Consider the following 24952-nt stretch of genomic DNA (forward strand, 5'->3'; position numbering starts at 1 on the left):
AAATCCAGTGGAGGAATCCAAGACAGCCATCATTGCAGAAAACTAACCGGAATTTATGTGGGATGCTGCCATCTTGACAACGTGCTGATGAGAAAACATAGTAACACAGTTCTTATTTAAAAGCACAAAGCCCTGGTGGGTTGCAGCACAGCTGTAAAGGCGGTAAATCAAGCTCCACGCCTGAAAACCTGCCCAGATGGGATGCCAAAATGGATGCTTTAATTGTGTTTTCACACTGAATACTGTGTTTCATGACTGCCTTCCTCCAGCAGCCACTTCAGAGAGGATTAACAGCAACTTGTTTACACTGTACTTGCCTTTTAACACGAAGCATGTGCTGCTCCCTGGCCATTGTGCAGGATTTAGGTTGTCCCCTTCTCCCACAGAGGTCAAGAGTGCAGTATTGTTCTCCTCCCATAAACAAGTGAAGTTAAAGCCAAAGGATGACAAGATACAACACAGGGTGAGGATCTCCTTATTTTATGTTAGAAAGCAGTTTGGGTGTCCTACGAATGGTTGGGGTTTTTCTCTCTGCGGTGGGGTTTCTTATATATATACTTTATATATTTATATATATATACTTTTATAATATGACTAGGTCTGACAGTCAAAAAATCAAAATTTCCATTCCAGATAGGACTATTAAATTCTTATTATCCCCATGGGCAACATGCAGAAGTACTATATGCTGCTTGAAGGTGTAAATGTGATAGATCTGAGACAGGTGAACAAGTGTACAAACCTTTTGAGAGCTCGAGTTTTGCTGTTAACAGAAGCAGGGGGTGGCTCCATGGCTGTGCTCATGTCCTATTTGCTTCCACCTGTATTTGCTTGGTGCTGATTCTCTGGAGTTAATAATATTGGTTATAACGTGCTGTTCGAATTAGGAGCTGAATCAACCAACCAGCAGTAATTAACTCCCACACCAATGGGCACTGGCTCTAATAAACTTACCAAAAGTTGTTGAAACTCAAGCTGTAATATTGATTAGGAAACGAGGGGCAGCCACTCCTGGATGTTCAGGTCATGCACATCAGAACATCCACCTCCTGCCTATGTAAATTATCTCTACTAATGGTAAAGGAAAGGGGGGGAAAAATACAGTATTGAAAGAATTACATTGCTGATGCTGTGAGCTGTGTCAAACACAAAGCACTTTATACAAAACAGTTCAGCAAAGAAAGCTGAAGCAGATTTTGGAGTATATTGAAACTGGCAGCAAGTTTTTATTAGCCCGAAGAAAAAGAAACTACATTGTATTCACTTTTTTTTTTTTTCTCCAAAGAAAGGAACATTTTTGTTTACAGATTTTTTTTTTGTTTATACAATAAATTTGCTTTCAAAGTTTTGTTAAAAATATAAGGAATGTTCTAAAGCATTACTGCTGGGCTGCATTTGGTTAGGATTCCTTTCTGTTACAACAGATGAAAGGTCACACTCTGTCCAACAATGTGTCCCTGAAGGGGGTTTTGGTGAAATCCCAGCAATGGGAGTAGGAAGCCTATGTTTTGGTTTAAAATGCTGAGGCAAAGAAGCACATTATTGTCTCAGCTTTTTCCCTACCTGCATTTTTAAAAGCTCCTTGGATTGTCAGTGCTCAGGACAGAAGCAGGGGAGTCGCACAACCACCACAAAAAGCTCCAGTGCATTGTGGGGTGAACTCCCACAGCCTACAAATATCCCCTGCAATGGTCTGAGAGCTTCCAGTTCTGCCATAAAACTACACCCTCCTTGACCCATCCCCTTTTTGCCAGGCACAGATACAGGCTCTGGTTCAACTTCAGAAAATAAACACAAGTGAGTGACATCAGGTTTAACCACAAGAAAGAAATAGTTCAAATACCAGGGAGAGGAGTGTTGTCTCCCTCTGCAGCAGTGGTATTCACTCCCTTTTAATGATTTGCGGGTGTTTTCCAACCAAGGCACACTGGAAAACATCTAAAAGAAGGATTTAGACCTTCCAGCAAGTTCCCTTTCTCTGATCACTTTTCACAGACCCCTTTCAAAGCAATCCCCAGACACACAGATGGTCTCACCACTGAAGCTCAGGACCTGTTGTGTGCAGAAGAGGAGACATGAAACGAAATAGGAAAGGCAAGGAAAACTTGCAGGGAAAAAAAGACCAAAAAGGCCTGAACCATCTGCCAGATATCACATCTCCTGTCACTCCCACACACCATGGCCTGTCACGAGTTCAAGCACTGGAAGAAATTTTGGGTTCCTTCCAGGACAGCAGGCAGGGTAAGGATCACTGTCAAGGTCTACTCTTGTGCTGAGAAAGTGGCTGAGGAAAAACATCACTCAGGGATAGGAACTGCCATGTCAGTCTCTGATCCCTCAGAAGTGCAACAATATTGATGTTCACGCAGAAACCCCACATAGGATCTGTCACCAACCCACTGAAAACAGTCACCTCTGTTGTCCTCAGAAGATTTTCCTCTCTATGAGTAAATGGTTTTGTTTATGCACATGGACTCCTAACACTCAGCATCAAACACAAGGCAGGATTGGGCAAAAACCTCTGGTGAGCAGGAATGTCACGGAGAAGAGGTGACTTGCTGTGCCAGCCCTGCATGCTCACAGCTTCCAGCATCCCTGGAAGTGTGCCCATGCCCTGGGAAAGTGGGAAGTTCCCTGCCCAAGCCAGGGGGTTGAACTGGATGATCTTTAGGGTCCCTTCCAACCCAAACCACTCTGTGATTCCTGCATCTATCCCATGCTCCGGGCAGAGCATCAGAGCAATCCTTGGGACTAGCCCACACGATCTCAGAACACTTGATTAAAATAATGGCTTGTTGACACCAAAAAGCCCTGCCTTTAACTCACACCACCACCCCCAAAACAGCATACTTGGTGACATGCACAAGTGATCCAGAACAGACTCCTGCTGCAGATTCAAATTCGTTCGAAAACGCTGCAGTTGGCATCGCATCAGCAGGCTTCACGAGGGGTAAAAATTTATTCCTTTTTCACTGCTAGCAAAAAATCCAGTCAGAACCGTTTCCTCCTGTCCTGTCTGGTTCACAGACAGTGTGAGTACTGGCCCATTTCTGGTATGGTTGTACTGAACCTGCACAACAGCAAACCCTTCTCCCAAAAAATCACAAAGTTTCCTTAATTGATTCCCCAGCTGCTTTCCCCAGAGCTGCTCTCAAATAAGATAGATAAATAAAAGAGCTATAAAGCTTTAACTTTATAACCACTATCCTACAGCAGGGGTTTCAGTCTCCAAGCCACCATTCCTATCCAGTATCAAGCACTTCAGAGGGCAATTTCTCATTCCTTCTTGAGGGCCAAGAAAAATACTCTACACCAGTGTTGTACCCCCTGTATTTACTGTTCCCGATACAATCCAGAGGGTTTTCACCCCATACCATCCTGGAATTACAAGGTTTTTAATCCTAGCTCCTCATCAGCACGGGATTTAAGCAAACTACCAGCATTATCCAGAGCACTCAATTGCTTTTGAGATTCCCAAACTAGATGCTTCAGATCGCTGGTATGTGGATATTGGACAGAGGAGATGAATTGCTACACTAGACCATAATCTTTGTGGACATGCATTCTTATGTAACTGCTTGTAACAGAAACTACTTCACATTTTACTCTTGCCAGGGCAGTTTCTGCCAGAATTGTGACTTTTAACCAGAACAGACAACACCGCTCTTGACACCGCAGTTTCTGTCCAAAGAGACCTTTGCCAAGGCAGAATGTTCTTTACTTAAAGGGAGTTACGAAAAGAAATCACACCTCAGAGGTGAAGGACTGGCTCTGCACTAATGCATCTGACATGCTTTAAGGGGCACTTCCAACCAGAAGGAATGTGAAAATCCACGTGACATCCAACAGCACTTGTGGCCTCTGGGATGCACAACAAGGACAAGGTTGGATTTGAGCAGACATAAACAGCAAGTTCTGCTTCACACCTGATAATCTCAAAACAAGCCACATCTCAAAATGTCTCAGACATTAGTGTAGCTGGAATTCGAGTGCAAAAAGTTTTAAGTGTCCGGATACTCCAGAGGGGGCAGCTGCATAAAGAGACCTACAGAACTACTCACGGTTCACAGGCTCACTCTGAATGCTTTTAATGGGTTGTACGGATTTCTACACCTGGTTTTGTAAAGCACATTATATTCCACACAGGACACGATACCATCTGGCGGGTGAACACATCTTCTGCCCTGTGACGAAGCAACAAGTGATCCCCTAAAGGTTCTGGCTGGTAACTTCTCAAGAAGATGTATTTCTTGGCTGATTGCAACACGGAAGAGCTCTTGCTGAAGGAAGCAGGATGCACTCCAGGTTTGGCTCACAGGCCTCTCAAATGATTTTCACAGACACAGGAGGATCATATTGCAATAGAAGGGTTTTCCAATACAACAAAATTTGACTGACACATTTTACTTTTACTTTGTAGATACAAAATCAACTTTTGCACTTCTTCCTATGGAAATATTTCACAAGTAAGAAGCAATGGATTAGAAACTAGGCAGAATCCCAACCACATAAACTGAAGGAAAGACAAAGGGAAATTCTCAGCTAAAACTTCTCATATACATCAAGAATTTTGCTACATTCCCTTTCCCATAGCCAGGTACACTAAGTTAGATACATTAACTAAGAAAACTTTTAGAAAGTTTAAAAAAACCCAAAACCAAACCAAAAGAAAATCACATCAGGTGTGTTTCCACCTGGAGAAGAAAGCCTGAACACAGTAGGCAAAAAAAGACCCTGTTTCAAGGAAAATACCCTCTCCAATATTCATATATCATGCATCAGAGATTCCCAGGACTGAACCACTAACACTGCTAAAGCTTAGGCATATTGTAAATGCATTATGTGCTGCAAGCAGGATATTGTCATATCAGCCTACCTGAAAACCTGAATAAAAGTTTAAACCAGTCTTCCAGAATCCATTTTACATATAAAAAGTCTGCAGTTGGATCACCTCCTGTCATCGAGGCAAAAGGTACAAGGTTAGCAACAGTCATAGCGAAGACTCTTCAGCCTTCATCTTTTTTTTTGTCTGTCCATTGGAACCACATTGCAGATTCTGCCTTTTCTTTTTCTGCTGCTGTGACCTCTCCTCCTTCCTCTGTAGATACTCGTCCATGTTATCAAATGAGGCCTTGTAGAGGTGTCTGTAGTAGCTTCCTGCGCCCACAAAACCTGCAGTTGGGCAAAGCAAAACACAAGTGTTAATTCCCTTAGCAGCCTCATCAAGTACTTCCTGTACTGGAGCTCTGGATAGTGGCACTTCAACTCATTCCCTGTGGTCCTACCCACTTTGTCAGCTTTCCAGTACCTACAGGGGGCTTACAAGAAGGTTGGAGAAGGACTTTCCACAAGGGCATGTAGTGACAGGACAAGGGGGAGTGGCCTTAGGCTGAAGGAGGGTGGATTTAGATTCCTGCCTGTGAGGGTGGTGAAATATTGGAACAGATTGCCCAGAGAAGCTGTGGCTGCCCCATCCCTGGAAGTGTCCAAGGCCAGGTTGGACAGGGGGTTGGAGCAACCTGGCCTAGTGGAGGGTGTCCCTGCCCATGGCAAGGAGGTTGGAATGAGATCATCTTTAATGTCCCTTCCAACTCAAACCACTCTGTGATTAAATATCAATATTTACACTGTGTAAGCCTGGTTTGTGTTGGCAAGCATCTGTCCAGCATTCACACAACCAGGCACAACCTCTATTTTTAGGGTAAGAAATTGATAAGAGAGGCGAGCACCTGATGTGGAAGCAAAGAGAGGATGCAGCTCTCCTCACATGCTGGACACTTGGAGACTTCAAGGCTTCTGTTTTTGAAATGACTGCTGTCCCAGTGTCCCACTGGAGTTGTCCCCCAAGACCTAAGCACTAGAAAGGCTGTTGCCACCTAACTGTGCTCAGTTACTTTTCCTCTAGAGCATTAACTTTTAAGAAGCCCAAAGGAGTAGACTTTAAGTAGTTATGCCCTACAGCACATACATATTTCTGAGCATTCACTCCAGTGATTTTGTCACACCTTCTGTGCATTCAGTGTAATATTCCTCACACCATCTCCAAGACTGTAGATTTAGACGAATTTAACAGGGAACTAACTGCTATCTAAAAATCCCCAATCAGATTGCTTCTGCAGAGAATACAGGGCAAGACTCGCTGCCTATGTCCACATTTCTAAAAAAAGCCAGTTATCTCCTGTTCTCTTTGTATTCCTACCCTTTCCCACATACCAAAGTTCATGATCTTAAAGGAGAAATGCAGGGAAACACAGTATTTGCTAGGGTTTGTACTCTAATGTACAAACAGCACCCCCATTTCTTGGTAGACAAACAAAGCAACTTTCCCTTGCTGGTTCTCAGCAAAGCACATGCTTTTACTTTCAGGGGTGTTGCACTCACACAGTAATGTCTTTATTGGCCTTTTGCCCTGGGAGAAATGGTGTGCTGTCAGCTTGAATATCCTTGCTAACCCTCCACCTGATCAGTCTGCACTGAATCTCACTCCACCTTTTTCTGTTATAACACAAATGTCAAACTGTTCAGTGTGAACTGAAGGGAAATGGCTTCAAACTGAGAGTAGGTTAAGATTAGACACCAGGAAACAAATTGCTTATTATGAAGGTGGTGAGGCCCTGGCACAGGTTTGCCAGAGAAAGCTGTGGCTGCCCCATCCCTGGAAGTGTTCAAGGCTGGGTTGGACAGGGCTTGGAGGAACCCAGGATAGTGGGAGGTGTCCCCACTCACAGCAGGGGGGTTTGGAATGAGATGATCCCTAAGATCCCTTCCAACCCAAACCATTCTGCGATTCTGTGATACTTCCAGACTGACCGATGTGTCTTAAATCCCACAGAATCCTCAGCCAGGTTAAACAAGGACAATATGCAGGCATTAAGACTGGATTTAAGCAATGTAAGACTGGATTTAAACAATGTAATGATCGCTTTTTTTTTTTTTTTAGGAGATGTAACTACCTTTTGGAATCACTAATTATGCACTGGAATAAGTGCTCATCAAGTGAGCCTCCCCTTACTAATTAGCAATAATGAACCCTGTCATCTGAGCCGTCCTCCCTCTCCCAGCTGCAGACACAGCCGGGCACCTCCTATCACAGTCATTTGTTCCACGGGCTAATTACGCTCAGAACCTCTTCCCCTGCCTGCTCTTTTTCCTTCTCTGTGCTCATTTTCACTCAGATCTCATACTCCTAATTATCTGCCTGGCTGTAACTATTAAGCCCGCAACATCTACATGCAAGCACCTCCCTTCCAGAGCAGCACCTGAGTTAGATTTCAAAGACTGTACCAACTTAATTACAACTTAATGACCAACTTAATGACAGCTACACGCTAAACCAACACTAGATGTTAAGGAGACTTTACAGTAGACTGCACATTCCTGTAACTCTTCCATCTTTACATATGGCCACCACGAACAGACCAAAAGACTGGTGGGAACTGTAACACTTTAAGGAAGGTTTTCAGTCTCCCAGTGAAGTACAGGAGAGAAATTCTAATTAATAAAGTCTCAATACATAATTGAGCCTTTAGTATATACCACAGCCTTTCTCTACTCTGCACCACCACTGCCATTATTTCAGCTTCTAAGTAAAGCTGGGTGTTTTTTAAACATAAAAAAATCCTGGAAAAAATTGGGTGTTTCTGAACTAGTAAACCAGGCATTATTTTTTTTTCTGCCATGGACTGGATGTGGGGCAGAAATCAAGAACAAAAAGAGCCAGCCCTGGTATCAATCAATGTCATCTTTGATATCATCCAGGGTCACACCTTCCAGCCACAGCAGACTCCACGTACTCTGCCTTGCCAAGGTGGACCCAAATGGCCCATTTTTACAGCAAAGCTGCTCCTCCCATGGTTATTCCGTTCTAACTGGCTCCACTGTACCTCTGATAAAGTGTCACACCCAGGCAAGAGACAGGACAAACAACAGCACCTGACATCACTGCAGTAAGACAGACTCCAGCAGCTCTGTCACAGGGTGTTTGGATACATCCCTGTGATAAGGTGTCTATGGAAAACACTTATAATGCTGCAATTCAGCTCTAAATCCCTACATCATTTTCTGATAACAGTAATCTGGACACACTTCGTGATCTATATTCCCTTCCTTTTCAGACAGAGTGATGAAATTGAGAAAACATCTGAACTGACCTGAACCCTAATCTTGTTCCTAAGTCTTGTTTTTAGCTGCAAAAATGGCATTCCCTGGGCCTTCAGGCCAAATTTCTCACCTTCAAACACTGTCCAGTTGTCTTGAATATATTTTGACATCTTCTGCAATTCCTTGTCATCAGTTACAGCCTGGGAAAAGAAGGAATGCTGCATGATATTCTGGGATTAATAAACAATTTCATGTTTCAGAGCACAGTGAAAAATGCAACAGCTCTCAGAAGAGTATAGTGAAGCAGAACAAGTGTTAAATCCTCCATGATCTCTTTGGGGCTCCTTTTTCCCAGGACTGGTACTGAAACCCAGATTGGAATCTAATGTTCTGCTGGGAAAGCTTTGGGGCTCAAATGAAAAGAAAATGGATGCCCAGCTACTGATCTGTGAGGAAAAGGAGTATCACAAGAACACGTAAGGTCAAAGACCATATTGAAAAGTTTCATTTGAAACCACTTCACAACCAGACCATAATTAGCTGGGGACTCACAAGCATAACAAATGAGTTTCCAGTTGTTTAACAGGCTGTTACAGAGAACTTGATAGCACATCCCTCAAAATTTATTCCCTGTTCTCAGTGGAGGAAAAAAAAAAAATTCCCTTAATGCTCCCAGAATGCCTTGTTCTCCAAAGGATCCCTCAGAGGCAGGCACAAGGAAGGCTGTGTGAAAAGCATTCCCGAGCAAAACAGAAGGGATTTGGTTGTTCCTTTTTTTTTTTTTTCCTTATATAAGACAGGAAACAGTTTAAAATACTGAGTGCAAATGGTTGACAACCACTCTGCTTGATCCTGCCGTGCCAGATGTTGCCTTTGCTGGAGGATACACTGGTATTCATAACAAGCCCCTGACACCTCTGAGTTAAACACAGGTGAGAAACAGAATGAGATGTGCATCTACGGCTTTTATCCTTCTCAAGACATAGAGAAAGGTGCCTTTCAGCTTTCATCAAACATAATTAACTCAGTTTTTGTTGTGGTCTCGAGACAACGCAAAACATTTAGGATGCTGGCATTAGAAAGGTACCTTCCACTGTTCATCACAGGCTCTGTACAACTGAAGAGGAGCTTCCTTGTCCTCCTGCAGAATCCACAGATCTCCCGTTTCCCCAAATGCAATATCCCAGCCTTTGTGCTGCAAAGGGATTTGCTGCTTGTAAACGAGCTGCTGGGCAGTGGCATCAAGCTGAAAGACGTAGACTGTGGGAATACTTTTGAGAGGAAAAACTTAATCGGCATCATCACCAAAGCCACCTACGTCCATCACTTGTACAGCAAACTACAGACACCCACTCTAATTCCCAACAGAGCCAAAGCAAAGTCATTAGGAACTGCACAAAAAAAAAAAAATGCTCTAGCACTTCAAGTGCAGTTTGATTACATGATCTGAGTCAGAAGCCGTAAATACTCAACACGTCAAATGGCTTCTCAAGTGTCATGTGAAAATAAAAGCAGTCAGTGCCGACTTCTCTTTAAAAGAAAAGGTACTAAAGGGAATTTCATAAGGATTACTAAGGATTTATATAAGGACTGTTGCATCGTGGCACACTGACCTCCAGGGCTTGAAGGAATATGTAGCTGAACGCCAGTCAAAATAAAACAGGAAAGGAATTACATGCAGGGGAGGGGAGGACACCTTGACACAGCTGAAGAACAGGACTCTGCCATTGCTCTCTTTTCCACCTCTCCCATCAGCACTCTCTCCTCTAGCCACCACAGCCTCCACATGCAGAGATTCCTGACCTCCCTTGGACAGGCAGGACACCTGAGCTCCCTCCTGAGTGGCCCACCAGGTCCCCATGACAGCCTTGTCTAAAACCACTGGGCTGTGGAGCTGAAAACAAAAGCCTGATGCAGAGCACAGTGGCCCCTGGGCTAAGGGACAGGGCCAGTGTGGATGCCCATGCAGAAGGTGTAATGGGAAGCAGCTAAGGCTCCTTAATTTGGCAAAGAGCAGGTCCACTGAGGGGACAAACTGCCTCTTTCACTGCACAGGCAGCTCTGGCAATCTCTCCCTTTCCCCTTGGCAAGCCTTTGTCAGGAAGAACAGCTTCCTTAGCAGACTTAAGGTGATGTGCAAGAAGGGCTTGTCCACCCCCACGAGACACTGCCCCACCAGATGCACCTGAAAGTCCCCCCAGTGCTCAGGCCCCTCAGCTCCTGAGCACCCTCTCCTCACACAGACACACAACACTCCAACCCAAAAGTCAATGTGGCCTCTCCACAGTTTTAAACAGAATGGCTGAACTCATTTACAGGTAAACGGAAATTTGGCTGCTCCACAGCCACAGCACCCTGAACAAAACAGGACCCAAACCACGTGGGTCAGGCACAGCAATCTGGAGAGAACAGGGCTCTGGTACATCCAAGCCTCGGGGAAAGCATCACAAAATCTGCCAAACTGAACCAAGCTGAGTAACCCTTTCACTCACCTCTGTGCTCAGACCAAGCACAGTAAGGACTCAGAGGCTCCCTGTGAGGCCACAGGCATTCCTGGGACATTTGGATGTCCACAGAACCAAGGACTGCGGGCTGGGGGAATGCCAGGAGAGCCAGCAGGGAAAGCTGCTCTTGCCTTTGCAGGAGCTGTGAGGATTTGGGGCATTCTTCCCTTTATTCTTACCTGTCACACAGAATGGCAACATAACCACCTTGACAGCAGTAGGTTATTCTTGACACGGTGTACTTCTATTAGGAGTAGAAAAAGAAACATCCTTGTAAGTTAAGACCATTTATGGGCAGAAAATTCACGTTCCATTTCACGTCTCAGCCTTTAAAATTTAGCAGATGTCTTAATTTACAGCAAGTTAAGCAACATAATTACCTTCAAACTGCAGCCCAATTTATTTCTGTAGCAGTGTTTGCCTGGTTTATAAAGTTTTCCTTCCGTGCTCTCCAGAGATCCAATGTAAAGGTTTGAGTGAACTACTCTTAGCAGACAAACTAACAGATGAAGGAAAAGTACACCACCTTCAAACATTCTCCCCTGCAATGCTGTCAAATGACAAATGGTAATGGCAAAAACGTCGACATTAAGCCTGCTCAGCCAGAATATCACACCAGCAGCTCAGATATTACAAACACAGGCTATTAGCTGCTGTTATGTTTGTTAAAAAACAAAGACAGTGATGCATAGCTAATATCCCTAATGATAATCCCTGCTGTGCCGTTTTCAACCTGTGTCTGGGTGAAGCCACACTGCTCCACAGAAAATGTGTTCTGAGGAACAAGGAACGACTGCCTGAGGCCATTTTCCTCTTTAAAAAAGCCCCCAAAACCAACACAACAACAACAACAAAACCCCCCACATCACACTCCTAATTTAGAAGTTACATAGTTTTGTCTGGGAGAGAAGCAGAGAACAACCTTTGCTGCACAAACCATACTACTTGAAATATGTAACAACTGATTTGTGGCTCCTTGAGTGGGAAGTAAGAACTTGAGAGGAGCAGAGAACCTGCAAGATGATGTCCTGGGGGTGCTTTCCTCAGAAGTATCTGTTATGTAATGTGAAAGCCAAAACTGCAACAGCAGAAGGCTGCCTCTCAAGAGCATTTTACAAGCAGTGACAACACCAGCACTTGTGATGACTAAAACCTTACTGCTGGAGAAGCAGTGAGTTTTCCTTTAGGGCAGGGAAAATCCATCTTCTCGACACTCTGCTGGCAGGATTCTGATGCATCCTCAAGTCTTCTTTTATTTCACCCCCACCTCTTTCCCTAACACGACACTGGTCACTAGACAGAACCTCTGGTTCACTAAGTGAAGCTGAATTTGGGAGTAACCACGGGATTTTAGCCTTGGAGCTACCAGCTGATGTGCAGGCATTGTCAGGGTGCTTGTTTGGGAATTTTCCTGTCAGTGTAAGGAAGCAAAGCAAGCTGTATACAGCTTCCAAATATTCATGGCTTGAGGTTTAATAGCAGAAAACTCTTTTGTCAACAGTACACGGAGCAACTACTAAAAGATAAACCAGCTGTGGGTAAGAAAGTGAATTAATGTTATAAATACAGCTGAAAACCAGGGTTCCACGTTGCATCTCCAGCAAACGAGAAGAAAAGATCACTGTGTGCTGCAAGCTCATGGGAGGGAAGCAAGAAGAGCAGGCACACACTTTTCCCTCACATTCTCAATTGCCTGCTTAGACAGAAAACGAGCACTTTATATAAAAACCATTATCAAAAGGACTGGTATGTTCCAGGGCTCCTGGGAACAGATGGGACTAATCTCTTGCTGCTCTGCAGAAACACGAAGTTGTTAGTCCACACTTAGCATCAGGACCCAGGACTCCTGTTTCACACAGACATAAAAGATGCTTTTTGTTCCAAATACCCGGTAGGATGAGTGGGCTGAACCAGAGAGGTTCTCTGTATATAATAAGTCTAAATGTACTTTCTGCAGTGTGGAGCCACTTACACCACAGCTCTGGAGTAGAACTGACAGCTCCTATTTATTGCAAACCACCAGTGGGTTCTTCAGACACTTGAGGGAAGAAGCCAAGATATATATATTAAAAAAGCTGAAGCCTGTGATATTTATTCCTAATAATAAAGCTCTGACTTTCTACCTGTTGCCTGACAAACATGCAGGAAAGCGCCCACCTACACAGCCAAGTGCTTTGTTAGAGAGACAAAGGGTTCTGTGAACCTCAATTAGGCAGCAGCTTTCCCCCACCCTCACTGGGGGAGGGAGGAGGATTTTTGCTTTGAATCAAGTTTTATTCACAGCTGGAAAGAGACAAGAAAATGCAACTTCTTCCCAAGCTCTTTCCTTCCCATGTGTGGGTAAGTTAACAGTCAGCAAAGGAAATGCAAGACCCACAGTCTTGGTCAAGGACAAGCCTATGAAATCAGTTAAGGAAGAGCTAAAAGAACAGTCTGTGATAAACAGATGTTCACTTGATAGTCTCTGAACTAATCAGGGTTTATACAATACTGTTATCAGCCTGCCAACACCTTAAAATTATCTTTTGATGTCATCTGTGAGACGAGGTGACCCCATAAGAAATTACTGCACTGGTGGTGCACTGGGGTAGAGTTGAGCAATTCACGTTTTGGACTTTAAACCAGCTTCTGCTGTCAAGAGGATCAGATGAGGTGAAAGCTCTGAAGCAGGAAAAATATTTATACAGCACTATGGAATTAGAGAATTACTCCCATTCTAGTGGGAAAATGAACCGAGGATCTGCAACCCATCAGCTGAAACCAACGCTACACTGCTCAAAACACTCCTACATTCCCAAAACAGACATATATTCATCATCTGCCAAGCAAAATAAGCCCACATTTTTGTGCTCACATGACCCATCATTACTGATGATTGCATTCTCATTGGGCTTCAAGCTGTGTCTCAAAGCTTCAGAGCACTCACACTGTTTATTAAGGGTAAAAATGAATTATAACACTGAAGGAAAAAGCATTTCTATCCCCACCTGATCTTTGGTTGCAGACAATGTGCTAGTTACAGCCTGTAAAGTGCTGACTCGAGAGATTGTTCCCTTAAATTCAGACTGTGAATGTCGCAGTAGGTTGTGAAGATTATTTGCGATACACCTGGATGCACAGCACAACTAAATCCTGTCACCAGAAGTCACCTCTGGCATTTCTAGCACTATGATGCCATCAAAACACAAGTCTCCTTTCCCTCTAAAACACCCTGCAAGGGTGGGCAGTCATCAGGATTTAACAGATTCAGGAAACAAGAGAGCCTGAGCCTTCCAAAACCACCATCAGGACACACAGTGCAGTGGACGGAACAACTGCAAAACACGGCAGGAATGGGGTTTATTAACGGATTGCTGTGTTATATTTATTACCTCACAGTCTGTGGGCTTTCCCCTTCTGTCTTTGCTTACTCTGAGGTAAAGAAGCTCAACAGAGGCTCCTCAAACAAAGACACCCCAAATTTCTCCTGAGACATCAGCATAAAGAGTAACCCATGGAAGGGACTTTATCAGGTGTGTTAGGAGACAAGGCAAGTATTATTAAACTGCATTCGAGAGCCTTTAAAAACATTCTGAAAGAGCCAAAAAATATTTTTAAATCAACTCCTGCCTGCAGCAACGAGTTTTTTGACATGTTAGTTTATCTGATGATACATTTAAAGTTCATTATATAGCTTAATATTATTTTGATTTAATAAGCAGTGAAGTTAAGATTCAGTGTGAGATGAAGCACTGTTAATTTACATGTAAGCCATCCTCCTAAATGCTAAGCCAGACTAAGCAACAAGCAGCATTTTTAAAATTAACCACTGGATTCCCCACTTCACAGCTAGTTGCTTACTAGTCCTCAGCGATCCCGTAAGCCTAGCAGTCAAAATATTTTAAAATAAAACCATTAGTCCCTCCAAAAGGAATGCCTTGCAGCATTGCTGCAGACAAGGATTGCATGACTACCAAACCACATTGTTTCAACAAAGCACTCTCATCAGCAACTCCTCGAGCCATTTTTTCCCAGAAGGCTGTACCTGATAATTCTGTAGGTTTGTCTTAAACTCAGCTGTCCCTTCCTCACTTAAATCCTGCTGCACCCAGACTATCAGTGGATACCAATTAGATGGGTTTGTCACCTAATTCTGTAACCCCTGTTTTTCACTTGGGGAAAAAAAACAGGAATAGCCTTTTCAAAAATTTCAGGCACCAACATCAAGCTGGAATGAGCCAGAGACCTTGTGAATGTGTGTGACAGGTATCTGGCTCAGGTGTGTTTTAAAATACACTTTCAAGTTCAGGAGCAGGTTGAATTGTCCATACAGATACCACCCAGAATCCCTGCCACCAGGAACTCTGGGCCAAAACCAAGATTTCCAATATCTCAGCTTTGAAAGCTGTGATCCAAGTGGCTCCCAACTGCGTGGAGAGGCCAAGAACAACGTCCTTTGACTATCAAAACCACAACACAAAACACAAGGGAGGGCAGACAGAACTTGTTAATTCAATTTCAGCTTGGATACAGTGGATCTGCCTCAAAAGTCATGCATGGATACAGGCTTCCCATTACCTAACCCCTGGGAAACAGCTGTGGTCTTCAGAGAAAGAAGTGATTTTAGACATTCCCATAGAAAATCACACCCAGAAGGACGGGTGGTAACTCCTAAACAACCCAACAGATCAGTAGCTGGTTAACACCATCCACGCAGCAGGGAGAGAGACTGGTGCTGTTTCACTGCTAACAGGTCTTATTGACACATCACAGCACAAGAAAGAACAAAACCAGAGATCAGACACTGCCAGAACGACTGCTCACATCAGAGTAACATCTCACATCACAGCAGCACCCCAAACCTGAGTGTGTGAGACCACCCAAGTACAGGTTGGAAGCTCAGGAGAGCTCCTGGGGTATTCAGTTTCCACATAAGACACACAGATTTTAATTTTGGACACTCTCCAGCTGCAGAACAACCTAAAGCAACAAGCCCAGTTTTGAACTCCACGGGGCAGTACTGCAGGTCACTGGTTACAAATATTACAAAGCTGCTCTTTTTGCTCAGAAAAATTCCATCTTTAACACTCGAAATTCTAAACATTTCAAAAAACGGGGGAATGTTTAGATCTTTCCACTGTCACAAGATACTGCCTGGCTAAGAGACTATGGCACCTGTGATTTTGGAAAAAAATTCAAGTGAAGGCTTCATCCACCGTGCAGAACTTGTATTTGGGGAGAATTACTTCTGGTCACTGCCTGGTACTTTTTACAAATGCACACAAGACACAGGAATGGATTTCAGGGACTTTCTTCCTTTCCCAAAATCCCAGGCTACTGTAACAGTTTTTAGCTCTCACATAAGTTCTAAACTCACTGACAGAAGGGAAACACTTTTAACAAAATTACCTGGTCAGTTTTGGCTGCCTCAGACCCACAGATGCTGCTCAGCTGACAGCAGTGCACTTCTTCTCCACTTTTATACTTCCAGAGCCTCAGAGTCGAGTCCTGGACAGATGGAAGTGGACACAAGTCTATTACTAACAGCACCTCAGGCAAAGAGAAGCCACTCATGGCCTTCAGCTAAACCCAATTTCCCTGAAGAGCTCCCCACAGAAGCTGCTAAACAGTCACTTAGTTAAGACCTCAAATTGCAGATAAAGCATTTTAATTAACATAATTTTCCCCTCCATTCTAAATTATTCAATCATGCTAATTTTAATTCCCCTTTTGAAGTGGAAATTGGGTAGCTGGAGGAGTGCATTTCAAGTCTGCCTCCAACTGCACAGTAACACATGTGCTCAGCATTTTAATGGCAATTCTTTCAGGCTGCCCTTCTCTGCCCCCTGCTCTTGTTATCACCCAAATTCTCATTTGATTCAGTAACCTCCTGGAGAGAAGCTAAACACCTCTCTGGAAAAACAGAGTCATCAAAGGGCATTTGCTAACAATGAAATACAGCCGTGCACAGCACTAACACCAGAGCTGCTTAAATAATTAGAGGGACAAGAGCCTTAGGGAAGCAAATGCTAAGAATTATTATGATCTTCACATCTTCAGAGAAAAAAAAATGGGGTTTTTTCCTATGCTGTTTTGGTAGTCTGGGAAACACAGAACATTGTTTATTTTAGATCAACACCATCTACTTGCTCTGTACGAGTCTGGCACGGCAGCAGGATGCCATCAATCTAGGAAAAGGGCTGGGGAGGGAAAGGAGGGAATATTCCCTTCCTCAGTCCTCACCCAAGCACTGTGCAGGACTGCACTCCAACCTCTACACAACGAGCTCTGGATGGGGACATACTGACAAGAACATAATTCACAGGGAGTCACATGTGGGAAAGCACTGGGAGGGTGCAGAGAGGACAATTTCCTCATCTTAAAACCTCTAAAAAATAATAATCTGTGATTTTAAGTTGTTCATTCTCAATCATCATCATGGCAGGCTGGCACAAGACCCATTTGATTCAAAGCTCTTCAATGGCCCAATGATTGAAGTCTGTCTGTGCTCCAAATCAAGCATTCATGTTGCAGAAATACTCAGGACTTGGATTTTGCTACCCCAGAGACCGTTTTTACTATAAGCAAAGTAAAAGGCTTGATGATCTATCAACAGAGTGGCTGAACTCTGAACAGAAAGCTAAGAAAAGGAGAGAACAAGAGAAGAAGGCTGTGCTGTAAAGTAGGAGAAAGATTAGTCCCAATATCCCAAGGAACTTGGCCAAACCACTAGTCTGAAGTCAAAAAAAAAAACCCAAACAAACAAAACACTTTTTCTGAAGAAATTGCAATACATACCCCAGAGGCTGACAACAGCAGATCAGGACAGTTGGGTATTACAAGTATTTTGCTTACAAACCTAAAGGGAAAGCAAAAGTTGAACTCTCTTGCATGACACTCTGGTCTTTAAACACACACAGTAAGAAAAAGAAACACCAATTTTGAAGAGAATCTTAAAATAAACAAACAGACTTTCCACATCAAGATAATGAGGAAGAAGAAAAAAATAGGTCTAAGGTACTTACTATGCACTACACAAACTACTGACTTTTTATTTAATAAAGAAATATATTTCCTCTGCACTCAGGGAGTTCTACTGACTTCCTCCCAGCTGAGAACATTGTCATTTTGATCAAAAAATGCCAGTGGAGACAGATGTACCCAGGTAGCATTGTTGCCCTTTCTCAGTTCATGATACACATTAAAAACATTAACCAATAGATTCTTTCAAAACACACCAGTGATGTTTTTTAATACTGCTGTGTCTACCATGACTTGTCTTCGGTGAGTACTGAGGACCTGAACTTGTGGAGATCATTATTATCTTAGAGCTGAGCAACCTAAAGCACAGAGACCTGAGCAATGGAACGGCCTTGCTTTCGAAAACAGGCACAATTTTGAGGCCATGGAGTAAAGAAATAGAAGAGATTTGGTCCACGTCATACCTACCCTACTCAAGAACCCTAACAACAAAAAAAACTCCAAAACCCCACAAAACCATATAGAGCTGGAAGGCAAAGTTAAAAGAGTTTGAAAATACCTCAACTGATAAGAGGTTTTAAGCAGCAAAATGTAAAAGAGAGAAGAATTAAAAGCTTATTTGCCATTTGAATCACGGGCAGGGACCCCTTCCTTTAGACCAGGTTGCTCAGAGCCCCATCCAACCTATCTTTGAACACTTCCAGGGATGGGACATCTATAACCTCCTTAAGCAACCTGTGCCAGGGTCTCACCACCCTCACAGTGAAGAGCTTTTCCCTAATATCTAAACTTACTCTTTGATTTTGAAGCCATTTCCCCTTGTTATGTCACTCCAGGCTCATAAATAGTCTCTCTCCATCTTTCTTGTAGGCTCCCTTCCTTGAATATATTTAATGGGATCATATTTCCATCTCCAGCACAACCAGAGTATACTGTCCAGGCACAACCTCCAAGTCTGAGCTCTGCACTGAGATGTCATTAAATTAATTGTCATATTCTCAGACCACAAAGACTTCCTAAGACTTTTGTTTCTATGACCAAGGCAGGCTCCATCCTGAACTAACAATCTCCAGGCTCTGCAGCCTCTTGTGGCCAGCAGGATTCTGCTCCTCTGCTCTGCTCTGGTGAGATCCCAAAGGAGTGCTGTGTCCAGCTCTGGAGCCCCCTGGTCCAAGAAGGACATGGACCTGTGAGATAAGGTCCAGAGGAGGCCACCAAAATGACCAAGGGGCTGGAGCACCTCTGCTATGAAGACAGGCTGAGGGAACTGAGGGTTGTTCAGCCTGGAGAAGAGAAGGCTCTGGGGACATCTCAATCCAGCCTTCTGGCACCTAAACAGGGATTATAAAAAAGATGGGGACAGAGTTTTTTAGAAGGGTTTGCTGACAAAGGATATTGGCTTTAAACTAAGAGCCTACATTCAGACTAGACACGAGAAATAATTTTTTTTTACAATGAGGGTGGTGAAACACTGGAACAGGCTTCCCAGAGAGGTGGTGGATGCCCCATTGCCCCATCCCTGGAAACATTCCAGGCCAGATTGGTCAGGGCTCTGATCTAGTTGAAGATATCCCTGCTTATTGGAGGTGGATTGGATTAGATCACTTTTAAAGGTCTCTTCCAACCCAGACCATTCTATGAGTCTATCACAGACCAGGGTGTTGTTTTATTTGACTTGAGGAGACAATTTCATCCACTGAGGGTGGCTGAAGGTGGATGTGCAGGGAAGGGCTGCACACAATGAGTTTTGCCCACAGTGAACTCACTCTCTGTGTCCCATACAGTAGGATACAATACTGTAAGGAGCCTTTGTCAAGCTGACTCTGATCTTCTCGTCTCTGTCTGCAGAGAGGATGTACTGGTCATCAGGACTCAGGGTCTGTTGGTAAAGGGAGAGTTTTAGTGCCCAGTAGTTCAATGCTTGTAATTCTCCTTAACTAGGAAAATAAAAAAGCAGTAAACTATCTGTATCTCCTCACTCCAAAAGGCAGGTGCAAACACTAGAGCCACTCTTCTCCCTTGACAATTTAAACATAAATCTTTGTGACAGTAATTTTCTCCCTCACTAAGACAAGTGATGTTGACTTCCAAGTCCAGTGAAAGCCACTGTACAGGCGGAAATCCCACTGATACTAAAAAGAAACTTAGCACATTGAAAGAGCTCAGCTGATATGATAGACTGGGTGAATTCCCATATATATTCCGTCACCAAGTCTTTTTCAACATTCCCAGAACAGATAACCCTTTTTATAAGCTTCTTTCCTTACCAAACTTTGATGACACAAGTCAGACGTACACCAGTCCACATACATTATATTAAAAAAAAATCCCTCATAAATCTGGGACAAACACAAGCAGGAATGCAGGTTCGTACAGTAGATACACAATGCACACACTTACCACATCCAACAGCAGAGACACATGAGCCAGCTCAAGCTTTCCATCTGCCTGAGGTTCTGTTATTGAGTAAGAATAGACATCACCAGACTTGTCTGCAACGAAAATCTTATCCTCTGCAGCTGTAATAACCAGGGCTGTGCATCTCCTGTTCACAAACCTGAAAGAAAAACGGCACAGCTTGAAGGGCTCTGCAGGACAGACTCAGCAAGTTTGAAAGCTAAGCACACCAAGAGACCAGACAAAAAAAAAAGCTCTCAACTGCAACATTCTCGCAACGGCAGCAATGAGAATAACATTACGGGGCTGAAATAGCACTTTTGAGAACTAGTAAATGTCTGAACTACGTAATAGCAAACACCTGGGGGGATTAAAAAAAAAGGAGGTCATTAAAAGCTGCATGACTGCATTCTGCTTTGGTACTTACTCAACTGAGCACTTGGCCCAGGCAGCATGCCAGGGCTCTAAAGAAGGCCAGGGATCTTTCTTGCACTCTCCATAATAAAAATACAAGTTCAACACGTAGAGAAGACAAGGTAGGATCTGTCCTTTGGAGCAACATATTTAAAAACTGCGCAGAAAACGCTTTTCCAGTTGCCACTTTGTGCCGTGAGAAGAAGCTCTTCCTCGCATCCTGAGTTAGAGTCACGGTCTCAGGGCACCTTGTCCAGACAAAGCCCTGCACTTGAACTCCGACTTTCCCTCATCATCTGCCAGCATCTTACAGTTCCAGTTGCCAGTGGAGCAGGTAACAGTTTCCTTACAACTGCTCAGATAAAGGACCACATATGCCACAAAACTTACGCCCTGTTTGCTAACACAGGACTGTGGACACCAAGGACCACGTGGAATGGACATTTATATTCACCCACTCTGAAACTCAGGGACCACCTGGAAGCAAAAAAACTCCAATATACTACACTTCAGGTAGGAAGACAGAAATTCTAATCATTTTTAGGGGTTGTTAAAAGGAGCAACACAACAGTGGGAATCGTATAAGACAAGACTGCCTACTACCACAATGCAGGCTCAGGCAACACAGTTCCAAAACAGGTTACCTTGCCAACAAGAATAAGCCTTGCTCCAAATTCACTGTTCTACCTGGGATCTTAAGCACAGAGATTCAAAAGTTCCCCCTTTGTCTGAAATGAGCTGACTACAAAAGGCAGCAACATGTGAAGCTTATACAGCTTGCCACAAAACACAGATGGAAGTTAGAGAGCTCAGTTTTGGCATTCCTTTAGCCATGCAGAGAGTCTTCAGCCTGTTTCCCAGTTTCCTAATAGGAGGTAATGACGTTCCCAAAAAAATCCAGCTGTGGTCCTAGTTGGCCTTTTAGCAGAAACTAAAACACCAAACAATTATCCAAGGGCACGTGACAGGCATGACACACAAGGCAGGGCAGCAGGGAAGGCAGAACACAGAATGAACAGAATTTGCCGTTTCTGGCTTTGTCACAGAATATCCTGAGGTGGATGGGACCCACAAGGATCATCGAAGTCCTGCTCCTGATCCTGCACCTTGAACTCTGCCAGGCTCGGTGCTGTGACCACTGCCCTGGGGATCCTGCTCCAGTGCCCAACCACCCTCCGGGGGAAGAACCTTTTCCTAATATCCAGACTGAACCTCCCTGACACAGCTTTGTGCTGTGATTACTTCCTCACTACAACACTGTTTAAGCCACCAAAAGTCCATCCTGTACCCTACACACACAGCCAAGCTACAGACATTCCATTCTGGTTTGCAACCAGGGCCTCACGTTTGTCAGAGACCACCAAAGGCAGAGTTGTCACACGCTCAGCTACTTTCTCAGAAAGCCCTTCGTGGTCCTTTTTTTCTTTTTTTTTTTTTTACAGACAATTGTCACAAGCAGCAGCAGAAAACTTGTAACTGGAGGACCTCTGGTGGACAGCTGCAGGCTGTTTCCTCCAGAGGAATGCACAGAAGGGAAACAGCTGCAGCACCTCTGAAGATGTGCTTTAAAAAAACAGCCACAAACTCCCCAAAACAGACAATGCACTCACTGAACTGCTCAGTATCACTATTACAGACCCCAATCTTAAGTGTTCACTAGGAGTGGGTAAAGTTTCAGTTCTTTAAGATGCAAATACTGTCTTTTGGAATAAGAAAAGATATTATCCTTCCTTGGCCAATGATACAAATATCTGCAATCCCACTCTTGGTGTGGGGCAGACCATGCATCACTTCTTGACAAATATCTCTGAAGTCCCAAAAACATTAAATTCTTTAGAGCAAAGGAATTTAAAAAAAGAAAAAAAAAAAGGCTGAGTGATAACATATATCAACATCCCAAGTACTCCTGTTTTAGAACCCTGAATCAACCAGCCATAACTCCATAACAAAGTGACATGCAACATCCTCCTGCCTTACCTGACGCTAACACATTCCCAGGAAGGCTTCGTCCGGAACAGGATCAGACGTTTGTTGTCATCTGTCAAGGCAAAATAATCCCCTGATGGGGAGAAGGCAAAAGCCAGGATGTCATCAGTTCCTTTATCTGTTGCTTTTCCATCCTGCCTAATAGAGAGAAGGGGAACAGTTCACAACAAAAGACAATGAAGTCCTTGAGAAGGTTGTTCCTACACCACCACAAAAGTTTGTGAAGCCTTCGAAGCAAAGCCCTAAGAAGTTTTATTTATGCTTAAAAGGTTCAGCCAATTTGAACATTAATACAAAGAAAAAAAAGCCAAGGAAAAGAAAACTGATACAAAGTCTAAGCCTTGCATGAATACCTGCTTAAACAAACCAACCATGCTAGGGTTTGTGCTATCAGAGCTTGATTCAAAGTTGGGTGAAATCAGTAAAACTGCTAAAACACGCAAACAGGTAAAGTGATGTTCAGTGGTTGAATCTAAACTAAGAAAAATACTTTTTCAGTTTTGAACTCTCATGACTTAGAGAATGGACCTGAAGGAGAAGTTAACTTCTGTTATCTGTAACTGGCTTGTGGGGGTTTTTTCTGCCTTAGATGGTATAATAAAGAACGCAGCATTTTTACGTAACTGTCCTGAATGAGAACAATCACTGAGATTCATTTACCACGGAATCACAGAATGGTTTGGGTTGGAAGGGACCTTAAAGATTATCTCATTCCAACTCCCCTGCCATTTGGGCAGGGAAACTTTCCATTAGACCAGGATGCTCAGAGACCCATCCAGCCTGGCCTTGAACACCTCCAGGGATGGGGCATCCAGAGCTTCCCTGTACTACTGGTGTTTCCCTAAAAAAGAAAAAGGAGTACAGTGACCCCTCTGGAATGAAACAAAGAAAAGCGTGCCTACAAATCCATCAGGGTTAGCAAAACCAACCCATCACCTGCTCAAGGAGTTGCCCCGTGACTCTTTGATTGCTTCCATTGCCACACCCCCTCAGGAGGAGATGGCCCCTCCAGGAACAGAGAGACTGTCAGAGCAGATTTCCTCACCCATTATCTCCCGAGGTCTTCTCCGCGCTGGCACAGTCGTACACGAAGAGATTCTCACCACTGCGAGGAGAAAACAAGAGTAAACCCACTGGGACTAGAACAGCCATGAGCTTAACTACGAAGGGTGGCAACTCTTTTGGAAGGTGCTCTTATTTCACGGTTACTTGCACAGCTGACCCCCATCTTGAGGGACAACCTCTGCCCAAGGGGGCTCCCACAGGGCTACAGATGGGGCCGAAGCTTAAAACCCTGTATTGCACAGATGCCAAAAAGGAAATCATCATCTGCTGGCAAAGTAACCCTGCATTTCAGATAGATTTCAAGTCTGACACATCTGTCAGCAGCATTCACCCAGTCACAGGACCACAGAGTTGTCAGGGTTGGAGGGGACCTTTGGAGATTATCCAGTCCAAGGCAGGTAACCTGGAGCAGGTAACACAGGAACTCGTCCAGGTGGGTTTAGGATGTCTCCAGAGAGGGAGACTACATGCCCTCCCTGGGCATCTGTCCCAGTGCTCTGCCACCCTCAATGTAAAGCAGCTTATCCTGATGCTGAAACAGAACTTCTTGTGTTTTATTTTATGGCCGTTGCTCCTTGTGCTGTCACTGGGCACCACTGAAAAGAGCCTGGCACCAAACTCTGGCACCCACCTTGGAGATACTGATGTGCATCTTACCCACAGACATGAAACAGACAGTTTATATTTTATATCTCTTTTATATACATATTTTGTATGTGACTCTTGGGGATGGTCCCGTGCAGGGACATGAGATGGACTGGATGTTCTTGTGGGTGCCTTCCGACTCAGCATATTCTGTGATATATATATATAAATATAGATATATACACACACATCGATATACTCTATATAATTTCATATTATATATTGCATACCTTTTTAGTTTTAAATAAAAGCAATATGTTATATACACGTGTATGATACATATATGTGTATATATGTATACACCTATATGTTATATATGTGTATATATGTACACATATATAAACGTGCATATTTATATCTGTGCATATATATATATGTATGTACGTAACACATACGTAATCAATATGTTACACAGAGCCGCTCACACAGCAGTGACCGGTACCTGGTGGAGGAAAACCGTGAGAGTATAAAAAGTTTAAAAGCCAGGTCCCCGCAGCAGAAAACGCCGACAAGGAGAGCGGGAAAGCCACAAAAAAAAAAGCAGAGCGGTCAGCGGCCCCGGGGCTCTCCCTTCCCCTCCCGGCGCAGGGCACACGCACGGCCGGACAGGCCCCGCCGCAAACCCGCCCCGCACTGACCCGGGCTGCCCACGCCGCGCCGCCAGCAGCCGCCCCCCGCCGCTGGCCACCATCGCGGCCCCGCGGAGCGCCAGGGCCGGGCGGGCCGCGGGGCTGCGGCCGCCGCCGGTGCCTCCATCGCGGGTGTTTCCATCGGTGCCTCCATGGCCGGCGGCTCCTTCGGCTCCTTCTCCTTCTCCTCCTCCTCCCTCAGCGCCCGCCATGCGCCCGCGCCGCCGCCGCGTGCGTCGTGACGTCACCGCT

The 24952-nt window shown here is 44.2% G+C and overlaps 1 protein-coding gene across 1 annotated transcript; it reads right to left on the reverse strand.

Moving 5' to 3' along the window:
- Positions 1-4057: 4057 nt before the first annotated feature.
- Positions 4058-24912, reverse strand: WDR4 (WD repeat domain 4). Its single transcript, XM_027898176.1, has 11 exons — positions 24710-24912; positions 23407-23466; positions 22353-22499; positions 19965-20121; positions 19331-19443; positions 17382-17442; positions 15993-16091; positions 10784-10848; positions 9188-9371; positions 8231-8300; positions 4058-5172 (listed from the first exon to the last, which is right to left on the reverse strand). Exons 1-11 carry the CDS (start codon positions 24910-24912, stop codon positions 4991-4993), a joined length of 1341 nt encoding a protein of 446 aa, XP_027753977.1. The 3' UTR covers positions 4058-4990.
- Positions 24913-24952: the final 40 nt, after the last annotated feature.

The sequence above is a fragment of the Empidonax traillii genome, unplaced genomic scaffold (assembly GCF_003031625.1).
Source record: "Empidonax traillii isolate 1590-97213 ecotype Southwest subspecies unplaced genomic scaffold, ASM303162v1 scaffold1:size7828297, whole genome shotgun sequence".
Lineage (NCBI taxonomy): Eukaryota > Metazoa > Chordata > Aves > Passeriformes > Tyrannidae > Empidonax > Empidonax traillii.